Source organism: Dipodomys spectabilis, unplaced genomic scaffold, assembly GCF_019054845.1.
Source record: "Dipodomys spectabilis isolate Male_0828 unplaced genomic scaffold, ASM1905484v1 ptg000124l, whole genome shotgun sequence".
Classification (NCBI taxonomy): domain Eukaryota; kingdom Metazoa; phylum Chordata; class Mammalia; order Rodentia; family Heteromyidae; genus Dipodomys; species Dipodomys spectabilis.
Window position 1 is genome coordinate 1,294,121 of NW_024870801.1, and position 22,740 is coordinate 1,316,860.

At 61.0% G+C, this 22,740-nt stretch overlaps 1 protein-coding gene across 1 annotated transcript in view; it reads left to right on the forward strand.

Annotated features, from left to right (window-relative positions):
- Positions 1 to 22,740, forward strand: part of Crocc2 (ciliary rootlet coiled-coil, rootletin family member 2) — a 43,021-nt gene that overhangs the window by 14,687 nt on the left and 5,594 nt on the right. Inside the window, exons 7-19 of the mRNA XM_042689085.1 lie at positions 2,566 to 2,763; positions 3,418 to 3,514; positions 3,587 to 3,676; positions 3,821 to 4,027; positions 4,781 to 4,980; positions 5,882 to 6,064; positions 6,272 to 6,416; positions 6,632 to 6,778; positions 6,940 to 7,170; positions 13,452 to 13,645; positions 15,763 to 15,890; positions 16,228 to 16,376; positions 17,076 to 17,252. Of these exons, the coding sequence (XP_042545019.1) occupies positions 2,566 to 2,763; positions 3,418 to 3,514; positions 3,587 to 3,676; positions 3,821 to 4,027; positions 4,781 to 4,980; positions 5,882 to 6,064; positions 6,272 to 6,416; positions 6,632 to 6,778; positions 6,940 to 7,170; positions 13,452 to 13,645; positions 15,763 to 15,890; positions 16,228 to 16,376; positions 17,076 to 17,252 (2,146 nt within the window). The remainder of the gene's footprint in view (positions 1 to 2,565; positions 2,764 to 3,417; positions 3,515 to 3,586; positions 3,677 to 3,820; positions 4,028 to 4,780; positions 4,981 to 5,881; positions 6,065 to 6,271; positions 6,417 to 6,631; positions 6,779 to 6,939; positions 7,171 to 13,451; positions 13,646 to 15,762; positions 15,891 to 16,227; positions 16,377 to 17,075; positions 17,253 to 22,740) is intronic.

Here is a 22,740-nt window from a genome sequence, read left to right on the forward strand (position 1 = left end):
CCACGCTGCCCCGGCTCCACGCTGCCCCGGCCCCACGCTGCCCCGGCCCCACGCTGCCCTGGCCCCACGCTGCCATGGCCGCACGCTGCCCTGGCCCCACGCTGCCCTGGCCCCACGCTGCCCTGGCCCCACGCTGCCATGGCCGCACGCTGCCCTGGCCCCACGCTGCCCTGGCCCCACGCTGCCCTGGCCCCACGCTCCCCTGGCCCCACGCTGCCCTGGCCCCACGCTGCCCTGGCCCCACGCTGCCCTGGCCGCACGCTGCCCTGGCCCCACGCTGCCCTGGCCCCACGCTGCCCAGGCCCCACGCTGCCCTGGCCCCACGCTGCCCTGGCCCCACGCTGCCCTGGCCCCACGCTGCCCTGGCCGCACGCTGCCCTGGCCCCACGCTGCCCTGGCCCCACGCTGCCCTGGCCCCACGCTGCCCTGGCCGCACGCTGCCCTGGCCGCACGCTGCCCTGGCCCCACGCTGCCCTGGCCCCACGCTGCCCTGGCCGCACGCTGCCCTGGCCCCACGCTGCCCTGGCCCCACGCTGCCCTGGCCCCACGCTGCCCTGGCCCCACGCTGCCCTGACCGCACGCTGCCCTGGCCGCACGCTGCCCTGGCCGCACGCTGCCCTGGCCGCACGCTGCCCTGCTCCACGCTGCCCTGGCCGCACGCTGCCCTGGCCGCACGCTGCCCTGGCCCCACGCTGCCCTGGCCCCACGCTGCCCTGGCTCCACGCTGGCTCCACGCTGCCCTGGCCGCACGCTGCCCTGGCCGCACGCTGCCCTGGCCGCACGCTGCCCTGGCCCCACGCTGCCCTGGCCGCACGCTGCCCTGGCCGCACGCTGCCCTGGCCGCACGCTGCCCTGGCTGCACGCTGCCCTGGCCGCACGCTGCCCTGGCCGCATGCTGCCCTGCTCCACGCTGCCCTAGCCCCACGCTGCCCTGGCCGCACACTGTCCTGGCCCCACGCTGCCCTGGCCCCACGCTGCCCTGGCTCCACGCTGCCCTGGCTGCATGCTGCCCTGGCCCCACGCTGCCCTGGCCGCACGCTGCCCTGGCCCCACGCTGCCATGGCTGCACGCTGCCCTGGCTCCATGCTCCCCTGGCCCCACGCTGCCCTGGCCGCACGCTGCCCTGGCCGCACGCTGCCCTGGCCCCACGCTGCCCTGGCCCCACGCTACCCTGGCCCCACGCTGCCCTGGCCCCACGCTGCCCTGGCCCCACGCTGCCCTGGCCCCACGCTGCCCTGGCCGCACGCTGCCCTGGCTCCACGCTGCCCTGGCTCCACGCTGCCCTGGCTCCAAGCTGCCCTGGCTCCACGCTGCCCTGGCTGCACACTGCCCTGGCTGCACACTGCCCTGGCCCCACGCTGCCCTGGCTCCACGCTGCCCTGGCCGCGTGGCTCCACGCTGCCCTGGCTGCACACTGCCCTGGCTGCACACTGCCCTGGCCCCACGCTGCCCTGGCTCCACGCTGCCCTGGCTCCACGCTGCCCTGGCTGCACGCTGTCCTGGCCCCACGCTGCCCTGGCCCCACGCTGCCCTGGCTGCACGCTGCCCTGGCCCCACGCTGCCCTGGCCGCACGCTGCCCTGGCCCCACGCTGCCCTGGCTCCACGCTGCCCTGGCTGCACACTGCCCTGGCCCCACGCTGCCCTGGCTGCACGCTGCCCTGGCCCCACGCTGCCCTGGCCCCACGCTGCCCTGGCTGCACACTGCCCTGGCCCCACGCTGCCCTGGCTGCACGCTGCCCTGGCCCCACGCTGCCCTGGCTCCACGCTCCCGTGGCCCCACGCTGCCCTGGCTCCACGCTCCCCTGGCTCCACGCTCCCCTGGCCCCACGCTGCCCTGGCTCCACGCTGCCCTGGCCACACGCTGCCCTGGCCGCACGCTGCCCTGGCCCCACGCTCCCCTGGCCCCACGCTGCCCTGGCCCCACGCTGCCCTGGCCCCACGCTGCCCTGGCCCCACGCTGCCCTGGCTGCACGCTGCCCTGGCCCCACGCTGCCCTGGCCCCACGCTGCCCTGGCCGCACGCTCCCCTGGCCCCACGCTGCCCTGGCTGCACGCTGCCCTGGCCCCACGCTGCCCTGGCCCCACGCTGCCCTGGCTCCATGCTGCCCTGGCTCCACGCTGCCCTGGCCGCACGCTGCCCTGGCTCCATGCTGCCCTGGCTCCACGCTGCCCTGGCTCCACGCTGCCCTGGCCGCACGCTGCCCTGGCTCCATGCTGCCCTGGCTCCACGCTGGCTCCACACTGCCCTGGCTCCATGCTGCCCTGGCTCCATGCTGCCCTGGCTCCACGCTGGCTCCACACTGCCCTGGTATGGTAGCTGCCCTCGGGGTGAGTGACCCCCGTTTACTGTCGAAGATCCCAGCAGGCCCATGTCTGGCTCAAGGCTGTGATGCCGGGACTGGCCTGCCCCTCATCGGCCCTTCACTGCCACGCCGCCATCATCTCTGACTTCATCTGCGTCACGCAGTGGTGGCTGCTCTGGAGATGGCCTGGCCCTCCCCTTCCTTGCCCTGCGTGGGGCCTCCTGATTCCAGCACTCATGAAGGTCCTGCCCTTATCTCCCAGGGGTCTCTCAGACATGCGGGCAGATACTGCCAGGACTGCCCGGCGTCTGCACACAGCCTGCCTGAACCTTGACTCCAACCTGCGGCTGGCAGCCAGCAGTGCAGCCTCTGACCTGGAGCAACAGCTGCAGGAACAGGTCCGCGATACACTGCAGCTGCAGGGCCGCTGGGAGGCCGAGAAGGTGGCACTACGTGCCAGGTAGAGGGCTGGGAAGGGGCGCTGAGGGCCGGGTGGGGGGCTGGGAGGGGGCGCTGAGGGCCGGGTGGGGGGCTGGGAGGGGGTGCTGAGGGCCGGGTGGGGGGCTGGGAGGGGGCGCTGAGGGCCGCTGGGAGGCCGAGAAGGTGGCACTACGTGCCAGGTAGAGGGCTGGGAAGGGGCGCTGAGGGCCGGGTGGGGGGCTGGGAGGGGGCGCTGAGGGCCGGGTGGGGGGCTGGGAGGGGGCGCTGAGGGCCGGGTGGGGGGCTGGGAGGGGGCGCTGAGGGCCGGGTGGGCCCTAGGCTCCAGCCAGTTCCACAGGGAAGTGTACCCAGAGCCCTGTCCTGTCCAAAAGCAGCTGCAGGCTCCCAGGTGCCATTGCATCTGTCCTGCGTAGTGTTCAGCCCTGATCTTCACCCGCCATGAGGCTGTAGAGCTATATGGAGTTGGAACATAGGCCAAGCTACCTCAGGTCGGGTGTAGGCCTTGCATGCTGAGATCTGTGCTCTGCAAGGCTCCTGGCAGGAGAGGCTGCAATCAGGCCCGGGATGGAGACCCACTCAGTGTGGCCCTGGCAGTGAAGGGCGGCTACACCACAGACCACAAAGCCTGAGCCACAGCACCCTGGGCCCGCCTCACCCCCACCCGACTTCCCAGACTCTCTGAGCAGACGTTGCTGGTAGAGGAGCTCACAGAGCAGAGCAAGCAGAAGGAGAGAACCATCGCCTCTCTCAAGATGGATTTCCACAAGCTGGTTTGTGAGGCCGGGAGGAAGGAGGTGCAGCGGGTGGTGTCTGTCCGCTTGGCTGAGGGTCTCCACCTGCAGGAATCACAGCGTGACCGGGCCCAGCTGGCGGCCGATGACCTGAGGGACGAGGTCACATCGCTACAGCACGTCCTGGCCAGCATCGCAGAGGTGCGGCCTCACCCTGTGTCCCTCTGGTGGTACAGGCTGTGATGACCTGTGGGGACCTGGCCCAACTGGCCCTAGTGAAAGTCTAGAAGGTTCCAGATCACTTGCGGGTCTATACCTCCCCCTCTGTCCCTCTGCTCTCTCAAGGTGGCCCAGGCAGACATCAAGTATTCTGAGCCAACGTGGAGCAGAAGCACTGAGGGCGAGAAGGTGTGGGGACAGTGGAGGAGCCCCCCACGAGCCACAGCCCCCCACCGAGGGGCATCCCCACCCCAGGCCCACTCTCCAGCTGGCCTGGACCCCACCCTGCAGGCCGTGCGGACAGCCATTGAGAGGAGGCAGCAGCGAGAACAGGCAGGTTACCACAGCTTGTTGGCACATGAAGCAAAACTTTCCAGGGACAGAGCCCCACACGGTTCCATACCCGATGATAGAGCCCCACACGGTTCCATACCCGATGATAGAGCCCCACACAGCTCCATACCCATATGATAGAGCCCCACACAGCTCCATACCCCGATGACAGAGCCCCACATGGCTCCATACCCCGATGACAGAGCCCCACAAGGCTCCATACCCCGGTGATAGAGCCCCACACAGCTCCATAGCTGGATGACAGAACCCCACACAGCTCCATACCTGATGACAGAGCCCCACACAGCTCCATAGCTGAATGACAGAGCCCCACACAGCTCCATAGCTGGATGACAGAACCCCACACAGCTCCATACCTGATGACAGAGCCCCACACGGCTCCATAGCTGGATGGCAGAGCCCCACACGGCTCCATAGCTGGATGACAGAGCCCCACACGGCTCCATAGCTGGATGGCAGAGCCCCACACAGCTCTATACCTGGATGGTAGAGCCCCACACAGCTCCATACCTGGAGAACACAGCCCTTCCCGTGACACCCCCCCACCCCCCCCCCCCCGCCTCAGGTCCAGTCCGTTGCTTATATAAATCGATTGACTTCCAGATCTTCTCCCCTGGGGCTCCCTCAAGCCTGTCATCCTTGGGAATGGACTCCCGTCTTAGGGTCCCATCTGGGACCCTAAGTCAGGGAGCCTTGTCTGGTCTGGGGCTCACAATAGGCCCTTCCTGACAGGAGCTGTGCCATCAGTTGGAGGCCTCCAAGATGGCAGCAGCCAGCCTCCAGGAGCAGCTATCTGAGTCCCAGAGGGAGCTCTGGGCCTCCCAACAGCTGCTTCAGGACAGAACACAGGAGCGGGAGGACCTCCTAGGCCAGCTGGAGACCCAGCGGCAGGAGGCCCGGCACTGCCAGGCATCCGCTGAACTCCTGAGAAGGTGAAGGAGGCCAGCTGCCCCTGACAGGGTGGGGCAGGGGGCAGTGCCACGCCGGGCAGTGCCAAGCTTGCCATTAGGCCTCTGAAAGACCTTGCAGCAGGACAGCAACCAGGCCACATCTCCAGGCCACATCTCCAGGCACACATGCCTAGGCTACCCTACCCTGGGGCCCTCATCCCTCATCTGGGCACTTAGTCCAACCGAGGCGACATTGTACATGGCAGTCCCTCTGAGCAGCCTGTAAGTGTGCTTGGTGCTGGGCAGGAAGGCCGAGTGTAAGTCAGGGCCGATCCTGGTCACAGAGCTGCAAGCAGGCCAACACAGAGAAGGGCCTTGCCCAAGGGAGCCAGGAAGAGAGGGGGAGGGAACAGGAGCTGTGCTGTGTGCCGGGTTCATGAGAGGCCTGTGTGACCCAGCCAGCCAGGCAGGGCCAGGTCACAGGCCGGGGCTGCCCACCACACCCAGGAGCAGAGGGCACAGGGAGCGTGGGGACTGCCACGGAGGCAGGAACGCAGCAGGACCCACAGGGAGCAGTGGGGAGGGCATAATGCACCTGTGGCACAGAATGTCACACCCAGAGACACAGGGGAAATGGAGCCTCAGGACTGGGACGCTGGAGACCGGATGGGAGGGGCAACAGCAATGCCGAGTCCTGGCGATGGGTGTCATGGCTCTGGGGCTGTGTGGCTTGGGAGGCCTTGGATTGTGGCCACCTCATCTTGGCCAGCAGGGTGTTGATCACAGTCCCACAGTCCGGCTGGTCCCCAGCCCCCACGCTCCCCATCCCGTTCCCTCCGCCTCTGCGGCCACAGAGGGCTGCATCTGCCCTGCCCTGCTGGCTCCCTCCTGGCACAGGCCCACCTGGGAGGTGCCTGCACCCCAATCCTGGCTCCTGTCTTAGGGAGAAGGTGGCCCTAGAGCTGGCGGCAGAGGAGCTGAGCGCGAAGGTAGACATCTGTGCGGCAGAGAAGCAGAGCCTGGAGGCAGCAAATGCAGAGCTGCGCTGCAGCCTGCAGCTGCGGGAAGAACAGAGAGCGGGGCTGGCGCGGCAGGGCCAGAGCAGCCAGCGCGCCCTGGACGCCAGGTGGGCTGAAACACCTGGGCAGCAGGCGTGATGTGCGGCCGGCTCCTCCCAACCAGGCCTCACCACTCCCGGCCGGTTCCCGTGGCACTGTGGGCCACGCAGAGGGGTTCCCTCCCCTGGTGCGTGTGCCACTTCACCCAGAGGTCCCTTTGGAGGGGAGCGTCACGGTGGCTTGCCTTCCTGCTCAGCCTCTGCCTCGGGCCTCAGTCAGGGATGCCTGGAGCAGCTGGAGGAGAAGGCCTCTGGGCTGAGGAAGCAGCTGGCCAAGGCCCGGGAGGCTCTGAGCACAGCACATCTGCAGAGGGACCTCCTGGAGAGGGAGAGGGAGAGCCTGCGTGGAGCCCTTGCCCGGGTAGGCGCTGCTCCGGGGTGCCTGACCACACACCCTCTCTCTTTGACTGCCTGGACTCCCAGAGTCCCTGGCTGGTAGGGTCCGGCCTTGTGATGTTCTCCACCTTGCTGGCCACACCTGCTTCACAGGGTCCCTCCCCTCCTTCTGGCGGGAGCTCTGATCTGTCAGGGGAATCTGAAAGCCTTCCCTGGAGTAACAGCTGCCCCCCCCACCAGGCGGAGTCCAGCAACGCTGACCTGGAGCGGCGGGTGACGCGTCTGAAGTCGGAGGGACAGGAGCAGCGGGACTCTCTGGCCAGCATGGCCGCCCTGATGGAGGGTCTGGCCCAGGACAAAGGCACCCTGACCCACCGAGTTCTCCAGGTGGGGCCGGCGGGGCCGGGGAGGGGCCCTGTGCCCTCACCCAGCCCTCCAGGTGTTTCTGTGGCTGAGAGCGGGTGCGGGCGGGGGTGGGGATGGCAGGCCGGGTGGAGCGGTGCGTCCGCGCGCGGGGGCTGACCACAGACCCCTGCACGGCCGGGCAGCTGGAGCAGGAGCGGGACCAGCTCCGCCGGCAGCAGAGGGCGGCCGAGCAGGAGCTCGTGAGCATCGGGGAGCAGCTGGTACGGAGGGAGCAGCAGCTGGAGCGAGCGGAGGCCGAGCGGACCGGCCTCCGGGAAGCCTGTGAGCACCTGGAGCAGCGGCAGGAGCGGCTGGAGGAGCAGGTGGCCCTGCTCAGGCTGGAGCGGGCCCGGGGGCAGCAGCGGGCGGACCAGGTGAGCCGGGCAGGGGGCGGGGCCTGGCGGGCGGGGCCAGGGGGGCAGTGGTGGGCGGGGCCAGGCGGGTGGGCGGGGCCGGGCGGGGGGCGGGGCCAGTGGTGGGCGGGGCTGGGGCCAGGCAGGTGAGCGGGCCAGGCGGGTGGGCGGGGCCAGTGGTGGGCGGGGCTGGGGCCAGGCAGGTGGGCGGGGCCAGGCGGGTGGGCGGGGCCAGGCGGGTGGGCGGGGCTGGGGCCAGGCTGGGGGTGGGCCCGGGTTGGGGGGATGTGGGTGGGGCGAGGGGCCGGGCCGGGTTCAAGGGTCCAGGCTGTGGGCGGTGCCATGGGCAGGCTGTGGGTGGGGCCGGGCGGAGGGCGGGGCTGGGACGGGCAGAGGGCGGGGCGGAGGCGGAGTTCCCATCCAGTCCTGCGGCTCTGGCGCCGGGAGGGAGGGGAAGCCCCGGAGGGAGGGGGAGCCCCGGAAGGAGGGGCAGCCCCGGAGGGAGGGGGAGCCCCGGAGGGAGGGGGAGCCCCGTAACTTTCCAGCCTCGGTGCAGCAGCGACCTGGCGGGCTGCGGGCTGATTCCGCGCGGGGCCAGGCGGGGCACCGGGCGTGCAGAAGAGATTCGGACCAGGCCTGCGCGGCGTCCTGCCCGGGTCCCGTCCAGGCCCCGGGCTCCGGCCTGGGCCGCGCGCCCGGGCCTCGTCCCCGGCCGCCCCTCGGGCCCGGGCCTCGTCCCCGGCCGCCCCTCGGGCCCGGGCCTCGTCCCCGGCCGCCCCTCGGGGTCGAGCACCCGGGCCTCGTCCCCGGCCGCCCCTCGGGCCCGGGCCTCGTCCCCGGCCGCCCCTCGGGCCCGGGCCTCGTCCCCGGCCGCCCCTCGGGCCCGGGCCTCGTCCCCGGCCGCCCCTCGGGCCCGGGCCTCGTCCCCGGCCGCCCCTCGGGCCCGGGCCTCGTCCCCAGCCGCCCCGGCCGGCCCTCGGAAGCCGTCCCGCTGAGTCCCGGCCGTCCATTTTCAGGCTCCTTTTTCCGGTGTTTTCCCTCCCCCTGTTGAAGGAGGGTGGGCGCGTGGTCGGCGGATCCTGGGGTCACCGCTGGGGTCACCGCCCCCGCCGCCCGGCTCCCAGACCCGCCCCGAGGCCGCGCCCCGGCTGCCCCGGCGGGCCTCGATCCCTCGCCCTCGGATCTCGGCCTCCTGAGCAGCCCGCGGTACCCGCGCCCGGCCTGCTTTTGAGTTAGGACTTCGTGTTCTGACTGCGGGGGTATAGGAGCTCTTCGTGTCTCCGTGAATGCTCTCAAACTTGTCCTTCGTGATGTGTGCGCACGTGCGCATACACCGTGCGTCAAACGTGATGTGTTCACATGTGCGTGCACCGTGCGTCACGCGTGATGTGTTCACACATGTGTGCATACAGCGTGCGTCGCACGTGATGTGTTCACACATGTACGTGCACCGTGCGTCGCACGTGATGTGTTCACACATGTGTGCATACAGCGTGCGTCGCACGTGATGTGTTCACACATGTGCACACGCACCGTGCGTCACACGTGATGTGTTCACACATGTGCACACACTGTGCGTCACGCGTGGTGTGTTCACACATGTGGATACACTGTGCATCACATGTAATGTGTTCACACATGTGCACGCACTGTGCGTCACGCGTGATGTGTGCGCACACCGTGCGTCACACGTGATGTGTTCACACATGTACGTGCACCGTGCGTCACACGTGATGTGTTCACACATGTGCACGCACCGTGCGTCACGCGTGATGTGTTCACACGTGCACACACCGTGCGTCACGCGTGATGTGTTCACACATGTGCACACACCGTGCGTCACACGTGATGTGTTCACACATGTGCACGTACCGTGCGTCACACGTGATGTGTTCACACATGCGCACACACTGCGTCACACGTGATGTGTTCACACATGTGCGTGCACCGTGCGTCACACGTGATGTGTTCACACATGTGCACACACCGTGTGTCTCACGTGATGTGTTCACACATGTGCACATACTGTGCGTCACACGTGATGTGTTCACACGTGTGCACACACCGTGCGTCACGCGTGATGTGTTCACACGTGTGCACACACCGTGTGTCACATGTGATGTGTTCACACATGTGCACATACTGTGTGTCACACGTGATGTGTTCACACGTGTGCACACACTGCGTCACACGTGATGTGTTCACACATGTGCACACACCGTGCATCACGCGTGATGTGTTCACACATGTGCACACACCGTGTGTCACACGTGATGTGTGTGTTCACACATGTGCACACACCGTGCATCACGCGTGATGTGTTCACACATGTGCACATACTGTGCATCACACGTGATGTGTTCACACATGTGCATACACTGTGTCACACGTGATGTCTTCACACATGCGCACGTACCGTGCATCACACGTGATGTGTTCACACATGTGCACACACTGTGCGTCACGCGTGATGTGTTCACACATGTGCACGTACCGTGCGCCACACGTGATGTGTTCACACATGTGCACGTACCGTGCGTCACACGTGATGTGTTCACACATGTGCACACACTGCGTCACACGTGATGTGTTCACACATGTGCGTGCACCGTGCGTCACACGTGATGTGTTCACACATGCGCACGTACCGTGCGTCACACGTGATGTGTTCACACATGCGCACGTACCGTGCGTCACACGTGATGTGTTCACACATGTGCATGCACCGTGTGTCATGCGTGATGTGTTCGCACATGTGCATACACCGTGTGTCACACTTACCGTCTCTGATGTCAGACAGGCACACTGTATCCTGTAACATGCTCATAGGAAATGAAGGCAGTTCTGCCAGTTGGGCTCGTCACCACTTGGGCCATGTCCCTAGCCTTCTGCTTCCCCCCTTTTGACTTGGGGTCTCATGGGCTGGCCCTGACCCCATTCTCCCCAGCTCCTCCGTGTATCTGGGAGGTAATGGGTACAGTTTCTGGACTCACCTCTTGTCCAGGCTGGTTTCAAGCATGGGTGGCTACATGGGTGAGCCTTTGCTTCTACTTCTTAATGGTGTTTTTGATGGACGTCAAAGTTTAACTTTGGAAAATTGCATCTTTAGTTTGTGACTAGTATTTCATAGGTTCAGGGGTTGGAGGCATGCTTCAGTTGGTAGAGCACTAGCCAGTGAGCAAAAGCACCAGGTACCAAGTTAAAGTCCCAGTCTTAGACCAAGAACAAAAGCAAAAGAAAAGTATTTCCCAGGTCCTGTCTGAGAACATTTGCCTAGCCCAAGAACAAGAAGACAGCCTCTTGTGGGTTTGTTGTTGTTGTTGTTTTGTCAGTTGTGGGTCTTGAACTCTGGGCCTGGGCACTGCACCTGAGCTCAACTCAGGGTGAGCACTCTACCACTTGAGCCACAGCGCCACTCCTGGTTTTCTGGCGGTTCATTGGAGATAGGAGTCTCACAATCACCCAGGGCTGGCTCTGAACCATGATCCTCAGATCTCAAGCTCTTCAGTAGCTAGGGTTACAGGCGTGAGCCACCAGCACCCAGCTGCTCCTGTGCTTTTGAGGGAGATGTGGTTTAGGTCTTCTACATGTCAAGTTAATCTGACATTCTGTCATTATGTTCTCTACACCAGCAGCAAACCCTCGTGCCCCACCCCAGCCCTGCTTAACCAGAAACTCTGTGGGTTTTCATTAGCCTGGGGCAATGAAGTGAGAGAGGTGGGAGCTAAGGCCCCCTGGCTTTCAGTTTAATATGCTGTTTACGTCTCCATTTCTAAGGGAGACTCTGTTTCCGTACTTGACTCGCCTAACAACCTCTCGAAAATGCATTGATCATTCATGTGAGGCTTGTTGGCCTGTGCAAACAGACCCATGCTTTCAACAAAACCACCCTAACTTCTAACCGCCTTCTAGTTCGCAGCCTAATGTGTGCTCCCTCCCTGGTTCTCTGGAGAGCTTGTTTAGAGCACAACTCCCTTGACAGAAGACCAGTGTTCCTCTATCGACAAAGGTGGTCATCTTTGACCTTGAGGTGTGCAGCTTGGGGAAGAGACGTACATGCAGGAAGGACACCTGTCTAGCCAGCACCATCAATGCCATCAAGCCAGTGTCACTGCCACCGTGTTCTGATCCACGTGCTCTAAGCCCTTTCTTTCTTTTTTTTTTTTTTTTTTTGGGTCCGGTCGTGGGGTCTGAACTCTGGGCCTGGGCGCTGTCCCTCAGCTCTTTTAACTCAAGGCTAGCGCTCTACCACTTGAGCCACAGCGCCACTTCCGGCTTTTTTCTTTTTGCTTATGTGGTGCTGAGGAATCGAACCCAGGGCCTCAGGCATGCAAGGCAAGTGCTCTACCACTGAGCCACCTTCCCAGCCCCTCTAAGCCCTTCCTTTACATCTCCATCTCCATCTTAGACTCTACTCATCAATTTTTAATTCCTTCCCCAGAAAAAGCCAGTTAGAGCCTTGATCAGGATTCTGTTGATGCCTTTTATCAGGACATTCCATTTTCTGAAAGGTTTTTTCAGAAATTAGTGATGGCCAGGGTTGAAAGTGTGGCTGGGTGATAAAGCACCTACCTGCAAGTACAGGACCTAAATTTACACACTATCTCACACACACACACATACACCATTAATTCCTTCTTGGTTATAAATTAATATCCATTTTAGATATTTTTGGATTCAGCTTATTATATTATGCTAAGGATTTTTGGGGGGGTCCGGTTGTGGGGCCTGAACTCTGGGCCTGGGCACTGTCCCTCAGCTCTTCAGCTCAAGGCTAGCGCTCTATCACTTGAGCCACAGCGCCACTTCCGACTTTTTTCTTTTTGCTTATGTAGTGCTGAGGAATCGAAACCAGGGTCTCATATATGCAAGGCAAGCGCTCTACCACTGAGCCACCTTCCCAGCCCCAATGCTAAGGATTTTTGTATCTTTATTAAATGAAGAGTATTGGTCTATAATTTTCTTATAACATCTTTATGAGAATTAGAATCTGGTAAGTTAAACATATGATGGAGCTTTTTTCTTGTCTTCGGTGTCTATTATACTCTTTAATTTCTGTACTTTTTCCTTTTCATGATTAAGTCTGAATATTGTTTGGTCTGTTGTCCAGATTATTAGACCTCTCTTCTGGATATTCTGACATTGAATCCATGTATTGATTTATTCTGATTGCTATAGTGTCAATGATGTCATGTGTACTTACTCTCCAGTTCTGTTGATTAAAGTCTACATCTTGTCAAGCCTCTTCTTTATCATATTAATCAATTGTTTAAAATTAATTATTTATTTCACTTATGTGGTGCTGGGGAATCGAACCCAGGGCCTCGTGCATGCAAGGCAAGAGCTCTACCACTGAGCCACCTTCCCAGCCCTGTAATCAACTGTTTTAAATCCTGTGTCCAGTAACCAGAAAATGCCTGTGTTTCTCTTCTGTTCTTTCCTGTGGTCCTGTCTTCAAGTAAGCCTGGTCATGTTGGTCAAATGCAAAACACACTGATGAAGGTTTTGTTACGTATAATTTAAAGATATGGAGGATGATGTTCTTCCAGGGAGGACTCGCTTTTGATTCTGACAGCGGTACAGGTGGAGGTGAGCTCCATTACCACCCGTGGCTGACTGACTGGCACCCGGGCTCCGTCTGTGTGCAGGTGGCGCGTTTCCGACACGCCCCTCCCCTGCCCCCAGCCCTTCTGTGAACATAAACTGAAACTTGGAACGTGTTGGTATCTCCACTTCTCAGCCCAAACTGTAGATTAGCAAATGCTTTAAGAGATGGAGACACTCAGTGGCAGGTTCGTTCCTGTCTGTCTTCTCCGGAGTTCCCAGCTCCCTCGGCCCCAGCTGCCTCCAGAGCACGCCAGGCCTCGCGGGAGGGTCAGGCCTCGCGGGAGGGCCAGGCCTCGCGGGAGGGCCAGGCCTGGGGTGCGTCCTGCAGTCTTCTACGCCGTGTGCCCGCCCTGCGCCTGGGGTCCCGCGGGCCGCGAGCTAGCTGTGGAGGCCGGCAGCTGGCTCCGTGTGGAGCCCTCGAGGGAGGGCCAGGCCTCGAGGGAGGGTCAGGCCTCGCGGGAGGGTCAGGCCTCGCGGGAAGGCCTGGGGTGCGTCCTGCAGTCTTCTACGCCGTGTGCCCGCCCTGCGCCTGGGGTCCCGCGGGCCGCGAGCTAGCTGTGGAGGCCGGCAGCTGGCTCCGTGTGGGGATGGCACCGTCGTATCAGGAGTGGAGCCGGTTCTTCCCAGCCCCCCTTCCTCGCTGGAGCCCCTCCCCCATCCCTCTGCTCCCTGCCACCCTGTGTCCCTTCCCTCAGGTCACACGGGAGAAACAAGCCCTGGAGGAGCAGTTGGCACAGAGGCTGCAGGAGCAGGAGGCCCAGACGGAGGCTCTCCAGCAAGCTCTTGGAGAGAAGGACGCTCTGTCTGAGGAGAAGGCCCAGCTACTGAGCAGGCAGAACGCCCTGGAGAGGCAGGGCCAGCTGGCGACGGAGGAGGCCGCAGATCTCAGGTACCCGTGGGCCTAGGGAGCTCAGCTGAGAGCCCGTGGGGGGGGGGGGTAGGCCCGGTGGGAGGGGGTAGGCCAGTGGTGGGGGGGATAGACCTGGCGGTGGGGGGGGTAGGCCCGGTGGGAGGGGGTAGGCCGGCGGTGGGGGGGGGTAGGCCCAGCGGTGGGGGGGGTAGGCCTGGCGGTGGGGAGAGTAGGCCGGCAGTGGAGGGGGATGGGGGGTAGGCCCAGCGGTGGGGGGGGTGGGAGGGGTAGGCCGGGCGGCTGGGGAGGTAGGCCGGCGGTGGGAGAGGTAGGCCCGGCGGTGGGGGGAGTAGGCCGGCAGTGGAGGGGGATGGGGGGGTAGGCCCGGCGGGGGGGGGGGTGGGAGGGGTAGGCCCGGCGGGGGGGGTGGGGGGGTAGGCCCGGCGGTGGGGGGGGTGGGGGGGGGGGTAGGCACGGCGGTGGGGGGGGTGGGGGGGTAGGCCCGGCGGGGGGGGTGGGGGGGTAGGCCCGGCGGTGGGGGGGGTAGGCCCGGCGGGGGGGGGGTGGGAGGGGTAGGCCCGGCGGGGGGGGGGGGGTAGGCCCGGTGGTGAGGCAGGGAGAGTGTGCGCCAGCTGTGACCTGGGGCGTCTGGAAGGGAGGGGTGCTGGGTGCCGGGTGATCTGGAAGAGGTGTAGGTCCGGAGAGAGCCTGGGAATGCCGTCCTGAGGACCTGGGCATTCCCAGGCAAAGCCATGTGAGAAGCCAAGTCCACGTCCTCTAGAGGAGACAAGGCAGGCTTCAGGAGGGGGAGAATTCAAGGCCAACATGAAAGGAGGATTTTCTCTTCCAGAGGGAAGGAGTACTAAGCCCTGAGCACTCACAAGTAGCCGGCGATGCATGGTGCTTACAAGGGGAGGGACTGGGACTGGAGCCAGACACTGTGGCAGAGCAAGGTTTCGGGGGCTCAGCACCAGGTGCTCTGCCCCTGGGATGGGCAGCAGCATGCAGGGTGCAGGGACTGCAGCAGGGCCTGCCCGGGTTGATAGGGCATCGCCTGGGGATTTGTGGTGTGTGCACTGTGCTTGACCACCGAGTGTCCGTGCCTCTCCTCGGCTGATTTCTCCCTGTGTGCGGACTCAGCACCGGTGGACGGTGACAGGTGGTCAGTCCTTCAAGCCATTGTTTCCCCTTCGGGGAAGAGGCACGTTGTGTGTTGGTGTGTGTTGTTACAGGTGCTTTCTGACCGATGGTGCCTGTGTGCACGCACGCAGGGCATGCGGCACGCGGAGCTGCAGCTTGGCAGCTCGTTTGGGGGGTGAGTCCTCCCACAGCAAGGAGGTTGAGGATAGCGTTCTCATCCTTGTTAACACCTGCGCGGTGCTCCAGAGCCCAGAAAGTTTAAATGCTCAAAACGTTCTCCTCTGTGTTGGCGCTTTGGTCAAGTCCAAGTACTTCCCTGTGGAAAGCCACAGCGGGCACCCCTGGAGGCCAGCTTTTCTCCAGAACACCCCCCCCCCAACGTAGAATCAGAAAGTCAAACAGAATCCCGTCTGGGCCTCCCAAAAGAGCCCCCGCCAACACTGCACGTTGCTACTGTGCCGAGTTTCGGTTGATCTCCTGGGCGATGCACACCACTGCCCGGCTGTGACCTGAGTCCCCGGGCTCTCGCAGGAGGAGCAGGTTTCCTGTTTGTAGATCCTTGTCTTTCCTTTGTGAATAACACTCATCTTTCTCATGTTTTCCGTAGGATCAACTGACGTTCTGTGATTTATTGGCAGGAGCTTTTTGCCTATGATCAATGCTTTGTTTTGTGTGTTTGGGGCAGATTTCCTTCCAGCTCTGCTGCTGTCTTCTAAGCTGGTTCACGGGTTCCTCCCAGGAGGCCCAGCCCCCTTCCCTCCGTGTGGCTCTGTTGGCTTTTCTTTCTTGTTTCTTTTCTCCTTTTCTTTTGCTTAAGAAGACTGTAAGTTTTTTCCTGACTTAGTTGCTGTGAGTGAAGTTTATTTTTGTTTCTGTATTTCCCCTTTTGTTCCACCTGAAGTTCATTCTCAGGGAGCTGAGATGCCTGTTGGTTTTCTCATCTTGCACCTGCCCCAGGCTCGTCCGCCCCTCCCGCCCCTCCCACGGACGGCCTGTCACTCCATGCTGCTTTGCAGGGTCCAGAGGGACTGTCTGGAGAGCAGCCTCTCTGAGGCCCGAGGGCTGGCGAAGCAGCTGCGGGCCCAACAGGAGCAGCTGGAGAGAGAGGCACAGCATGCCCAGCTGGGCTGGCAGGCCTTGCAAGGTGCTCCGGCGGGCGGCTCCCCTCCCCTTCTCCCGCCACCCAGCCCGGGCTGGGGGGAGCCCAGTGCCCCAACAGCTGCTCTCATTCGCTGAATGCCGGGGCCTGAAGGAGTCGGCTGCTCCTCATCTATATGGCACAGGTGCCCTGCTCAGCCTGCCCCGGTGCTGGTCCTGGGCTCAGGACTGGGGTGCAGCCAGTGCCCTCCCCCCATTCCCTGTGCCAGCACCCCTTCTCACGCCCCCCGCCACCTGCTGGCGGCAGACAGAGCACGCACCCATCTCTCCGTGGGGGTTGGCGAGGCCCGCAGGCACGTGGGGACATGCCTGTCACTTCACAGTGGAGACAGAGCGGCTAAAGAAGGACTGGGAGGTCCGGGAGATGGAGCTGCAGCAGCAGCTGGCACAGAAGGAGCGAGACACACAGCAGGCCCTGCAGACCCTGGAGTCAGCCCACCGAGAGGACCTGGCTCGGCTCCAGCGAGAGAAGGTCCGCCTCTGTGGTAGTGCCGTGACCCCAGGAAGGGGGTGGGGTGGAGGCGGACTGCCCTCAGCTCCTGTGAGCCGCACCAGGCCTTCACAGGGGTAGTGCGGGTGTCCAGCCTCACAGAAGAGACCAGGCCTTGAACTTGGCTGCCCTGGCTGAAGGCTGGAGACTAGACAAGGCCATGCCTATCTAGAACAAACTATGCACACGTCCATCTGCCCATCCACTCCTCTGCCCATCCAGTCACCCACCCACCTACCCATGCACCCATGCACCCATCCATACACCCATCCTCACACCCACCCCCCTATCTACCCATGCACCCATCCACCCAACCCTCTATCCATCCAGTGACCAATCCAACCATCCATCCATCCATCCACATGCATCCATTCATCTATCCACCGTCCACCCATCTATCCATCCATTCATGCATCCACTCATCCATGCATCCATCCATGCCCCTGCCTGTCATGGGACATGGTAGAGGTCCAGAAGAAATGTAGGACCTGTTAGATTAATTTAGGATGGTGGATGCCCGGACCTAGAGAGAGGCCTTCCCCAGCTCCTGCTTGGGGTACTCTGGAGAAGCATAGGGAAGAGCAGCTGGCAGGCCCATCCAGCCTTGGTGTCCTGTGGGGTGAGTCTCACCTGCTGGTCCCCAACTCCCTGACCTCACGGTGTGTCCTTTGCTTTGGCCAGGAGACCCTCAGTCTGTGCCTGTCAGAAGAGAAGGAGGAGGCCGCACGCCAACTGAAGCAGAAGACAGAGCTGATGGCAAAAAGCGCAGCTGAGAAGGAGGCTCTGGAGGAAGAAATTCAGAGCCTGAAACAGGACCAGGACGAGAGCCTCCTCCAACTGGAGCATGAGATGCAGCAGGTGACGAGGGCGGAGGGGCCCACCCAGCTCATCGTCCGCGGGGACCCAGCCCAGGGCCTCACAAGGCCTACCCAGGCAACGGACACCGCTGCTTTAGTGTTCAAAGCAGTCCTGAGAGACAGGCACCAGCTGCTCATCTACACGTGCACATCCATCCATGCAACATCCACACAGCATGCGTGTGTGCTCACACCTATAGACTGATGAACACCCACCTGCTCATCCATGTGTGTACACACATACACCATCCATGCAACATCCACACAGCATGCGTGTGTGCTCACACCTATAGACTGATGAACACCACCTGCTCATCCATGTGTGTACACACATACACCATCCATGCAACATCCACACAGCATGCGTGTGTGCTCACACCTATAGACTGATGAACACCACCTGCTCATCCACGCGTGTACACACATACACCATCCATGCAACATCCACACAGCATGCGTGTGTGCTCACACCTATAGACTGATGAACACCACCTGCTCATCCACGCGTGTACACACATACACCATCCATGCAACATCCACACAGCATGCGTGTGTGCTCACACCTATAGACTGATGAACACCACCTGCTCATCCACGTGTGTACACACATACACCATCCATGCAACATCCACACACCATGCGTGTGTGCTCACACCTATAGACTGATGAACACCACCTGCTCATCCACGCGTGTACACACATACACCATCCATGCAACATCCACACAGCATGCGTGTGTGCTCACACCTACAGACTGATGAACACCACCTGCTCATCCATGTGTGTACACACATACACCATCCATGCAACATCCACACAGCATGCGTGTGTGCTCACACCTATAGACTGATGAACACCACCTGCTCATCCACGTGTGTACACACATACACCATCCATGCAACATCCACACAGCATGTGTGTATATTCACACCTACAGACTGATGAACACCACCTGCTCATCCATGTGTGTACACAGATACACCATCCATGCAACATCCACATAGCATGCGTGTGTGCTCACACCTATAGACTGATGAACACCACCTGCTCATCCATGTGTGTACACACATACACCATCCATGCAACATGCACACAGCATGCGTGTGTGCTCACACCTACAGACTGATGAACACCACCTGCTCATCCACGTGTGTACACACATACACCATCCATGCAACATCCACACAGCATGCGTGTGTGCTCACACCTATAGACTGATGAACACCACCTGCTCATCCATGTGTGTACACACATACACCATCCATGCAACATCCACACAGCATGCGTGTGTGCTCACACCTATAGACTGATGAACACCACCTGCTCATCCATGTGTGTACACACATACACCATCCATGCAACATCCACACAGCATGCGTGTGTACTCACACCTATAGACTGATGAACACCACCTGCTCATCCATGTGTGTACACACATACACCATCCATGCAACATCCACACAGCATGCGTGTATATTCACACCTACAGACTGATGAACACCACCTGCTCATCCATGCATGTACATGCATGCAACATCCATGCAACATCCACACACCATGCGTGTGTGCTCACACCTATAGACTGATGAACACCACCTGCTCATCCACACGTGTACACACTTACACCATCCATGCAACATCCACACAGCATGCATGTGTGCTCACACCTATAGACTGATGAACACCACCTGCTCATCCATGCATGTACATGCATGCAACATCCATGCAACATCCACACACCATGCGTGTGTGCTCACACCTATAGACTGAACACCACCATGTACATGCATACACCATCCATGCAACATCCACACACCATGCATATATACTCACACCTATCCACCTACACAGCATTCACAGACCTATCTACCCATTCATCTCACTGGTTCATCTGTCCGTTCCTACACCCACACACTCATCCACACATCCATCCCACCACATCCATGCATCCACACACTCATACACACTGCCAACCACTCACCCATTCCCCACCCATCCCTCAGCTGACTTGTGCATCATCCTTCCACTCACCGGAAAATCCATCTTCCTTCCTACACTTCCAGTATCCACTCCACATAAGACCAGCATCCCCAGACCCAGGTGTCCATCCACACGTCTGACCACACGTCTGTTCACACACACCCAAGGTGTCCATCCACACGTCTGACCACACGTCTGTTCACACACATCCAAGGTGTCCATCCACACGTCTGACCACACGTCTGTTCACACACACACACCCAAGGTGTCCATCTACACGTCTGACCACACGTCTGTTCACACACACACACCCAAGGTGTCCATCTACACGTCTGACCACACGTCTGTTCACACACACCCAAGGTGTCCATTTACACGTCTGACCACACGTCTGTTCACACACACACACCCAAGGTGTCCATCTACACATCTGACCACACGTCTGTTCACACACACCCAAGGTGTCCATCCACACGTCTGACCACACGTCTGTTCACACACACCCAAGGTGTCCATCTACACGTCTGAGCACACGTCTGTTCACACACACCCAAGGTGTCCATCTACAGGTCTGACCACACGTCTGTTCACACACACCCAAGGTGTCCATCTATACGTCTGACCACACGTCTGTTCACACACACACACCCAAGGTGTCCATCCACACGTCTGACCACACGTCTGTTCACACACACACACCCAAGGTGTCATCTACACATCTGAGCACACGTCTGTTCACACACACCCAAGGTGTCCATCTACACATCTGACCACACGTCTGTTCACACACACACACCCAAGGTGTCCATCTACACGTCTGACCACACGTCTGTCCACACACACCCAAGGTGTCCATCTACACGTCTGACCACACGTCTGTTCACACACACCCAAGGTGTCCATCCACACGTCTGACCACACGTCTGTTCACACACACCCAAGGTATCCATCTACACGTCTGACCACACGTCTGTCCACACACACCCAAGGTGTCCATCCACACGTCTGACCACACGTCTGTTCACACACACCCAAGGTGTCCATCTACACGTCTGACCACACGTCTGTTCACACACACACACCCAAGGTGTCCATCCACACGTCTGACCACGTCTGTTCACACACACCCAAGGTATCCATCTACACGTCTGACCACACGTCTGTCCACACACACCCAAGGTGTCCATCCACACGTCTGACCACACGTCTGTCCACACACACCCAAGGTGTCCATCTACACGTCTGACCACACGTCTGTTCACACACACCCAAGGTGTCCATCCACACGTCTGACCACACGTCTGTTCACACACACCCAAGGTGTCCATCTACACGTCTGACCACACGTCTGTTCACACACACCCAAGGTGTCCATCCACATGTCTGACCACATGTCTGTTCACACACACACACCCAAGGTGTCCATCTACACGTCTGACCACACGTCTGTTCACACACACCCAAGGTGTCCATCTACACATCTGACCACACGTCTGTTCACACACACACACCCAAGGTGTCCATCTACACTTCTGACCACACGTCTGTCCACACACACCCAAGGTGTCCATCCACACGTCTGACCACACGTCTGTTCACACACACCCAAGGTGTCCATCTACACGTCTGAGCACACGTCTGTTCACACACACCCAAGGTGTCCATCTACACGTCTGACCACACGTCTGTTCACACACACACACCCAAGGTGTCCATCTACACATCTGACCACACGTCTGTTCACACACACATACCCAAGGTGTCCATCTACACGTCTGACCACACGTCTGTTCACACACACACACCCAAGGTGTCCATCCACACGTCTGACCACACGTCTGTTCACACACACCCAAGGTGTCCATCTACACGTCTGAGCACACGTCTGTTCACACACACCCAAGGTGTCCATCTACACGTCTGACCACACGTCTGTTCACACACACCCAAGGTGTCCATCCACACGTCTGACCACACGTCTGTTCACACACACACACCCAAGGTATCCATCTACACATCTGACCACACGTCTGTTCACACACACCCAAGGTGTCCATCTACACGTCTGACCACACGTCTGTCCACACACACCCAAGGTGTCCATCCACACGTCTGACCACACGTCTGTTTACACACACCCAAGGTGTCCATCTACACATCTGACCACACGCCTGTTCACTCACACACACCGAAGGTGTACATCTACACATTGGCCATGTACCCATGAACTGCCGAGCCATCCATTCAGCCACTCGTCCGACCATCCACCCTTCCCTTCGCCCACTCACTGAAACATCCTTTCCACGGTCTACACACTCAGCTGCCCACTTCCACACTCAACTGTCCACCCACCTAACATGCTCTGTCCACTCAGCCTGATTACTGAGTCATGCCTTCAACTCTCAATGTCTCCCTCTGGACTGCCAACCCAGACACACACACCCTGGCCATCTTCCCATCCCACAGACAGACTCAGAAAGGGCCAAAAAAGCCACCAGTGGAGTCCAGACTTCTCCATGCACTGGGACTCTGAAGCGCTCACTGTCAGGAGCATGGACGGATGAGCACACACATCCGTATGCCCATCGCTGGTGTGGAATGACCACATGGGTGCACGTTACGGGTTGCAGGGAGGAGCTGCGGTGGCTGGGAGAGCCGGGGCTTCCCGTCAGACTCCACGCTGCTCATTGTCCCCCACAAAGCTGTTAGAAGCCCCGTTTTAGTGGTGGAAATCTGAGATCCTCCCAGGTCCATCGCTGGTCTAGGGCGCAGCGGCACCGCTGGGCACCGAGGCCCACACTATTTCCTGCCTGCCCCTCTGCTCCTGAGGTAGAAGCAGAGGCCTTAGAGAGAGCCGGCGGGGCACAAAAGGAGCCGGGACAGCCTGCCGTGTGTGCGGCACAGGCTGCGTGTGAGCAGGCAGCCAGGCTCACAGGGAGTCACAGGCTTCACACACCTGGCTCAGGCCCGCGGGTGAGCAGGCGTGATTGCAGAGGGCTGCGGGAATGAGTCTGCAGCCAGGGAGAGCAGCAGGAGGCTAAGGACTTGGGTGACGGCAGAGACCCCCGAGGCGGAGGCCTTGATGCAGGAGAGCCATGCATGGGAGGAGGCTGTGGAGGCTCAGGGCCCCATGCAGCCGCCCTGCTCCCACCCAAGACCACCAGCTGGGCCACGCCGCCCCTCGGGCTTCTACAATCACAGCTTCTCGGAGTCACACTGAGCCCGAGGAAAGGTGAGCTCAGTCAGAGGAAACAGGCTAAGAAGATGGACAGGCTCTGCAAGCCATGGCCTTCCTGCACCCACAGCAACACCGTGCAGAAGGCCAGGCCTGCAGGAGTCTCGTCACTTCAGCTGAAGGACACTCCCTGGCCTCCGCCGTCGGATTAGAAAGGCGAGGACGCCACGGCCAGGTGTACAGACCTCCCCAGGAACCAAGGCCCCGTCAGTCACCAGAACTGGAGGCCTTGGCAGAGAAGAGCACTGCCCGGTGAAGATGCAGCACATGGCTT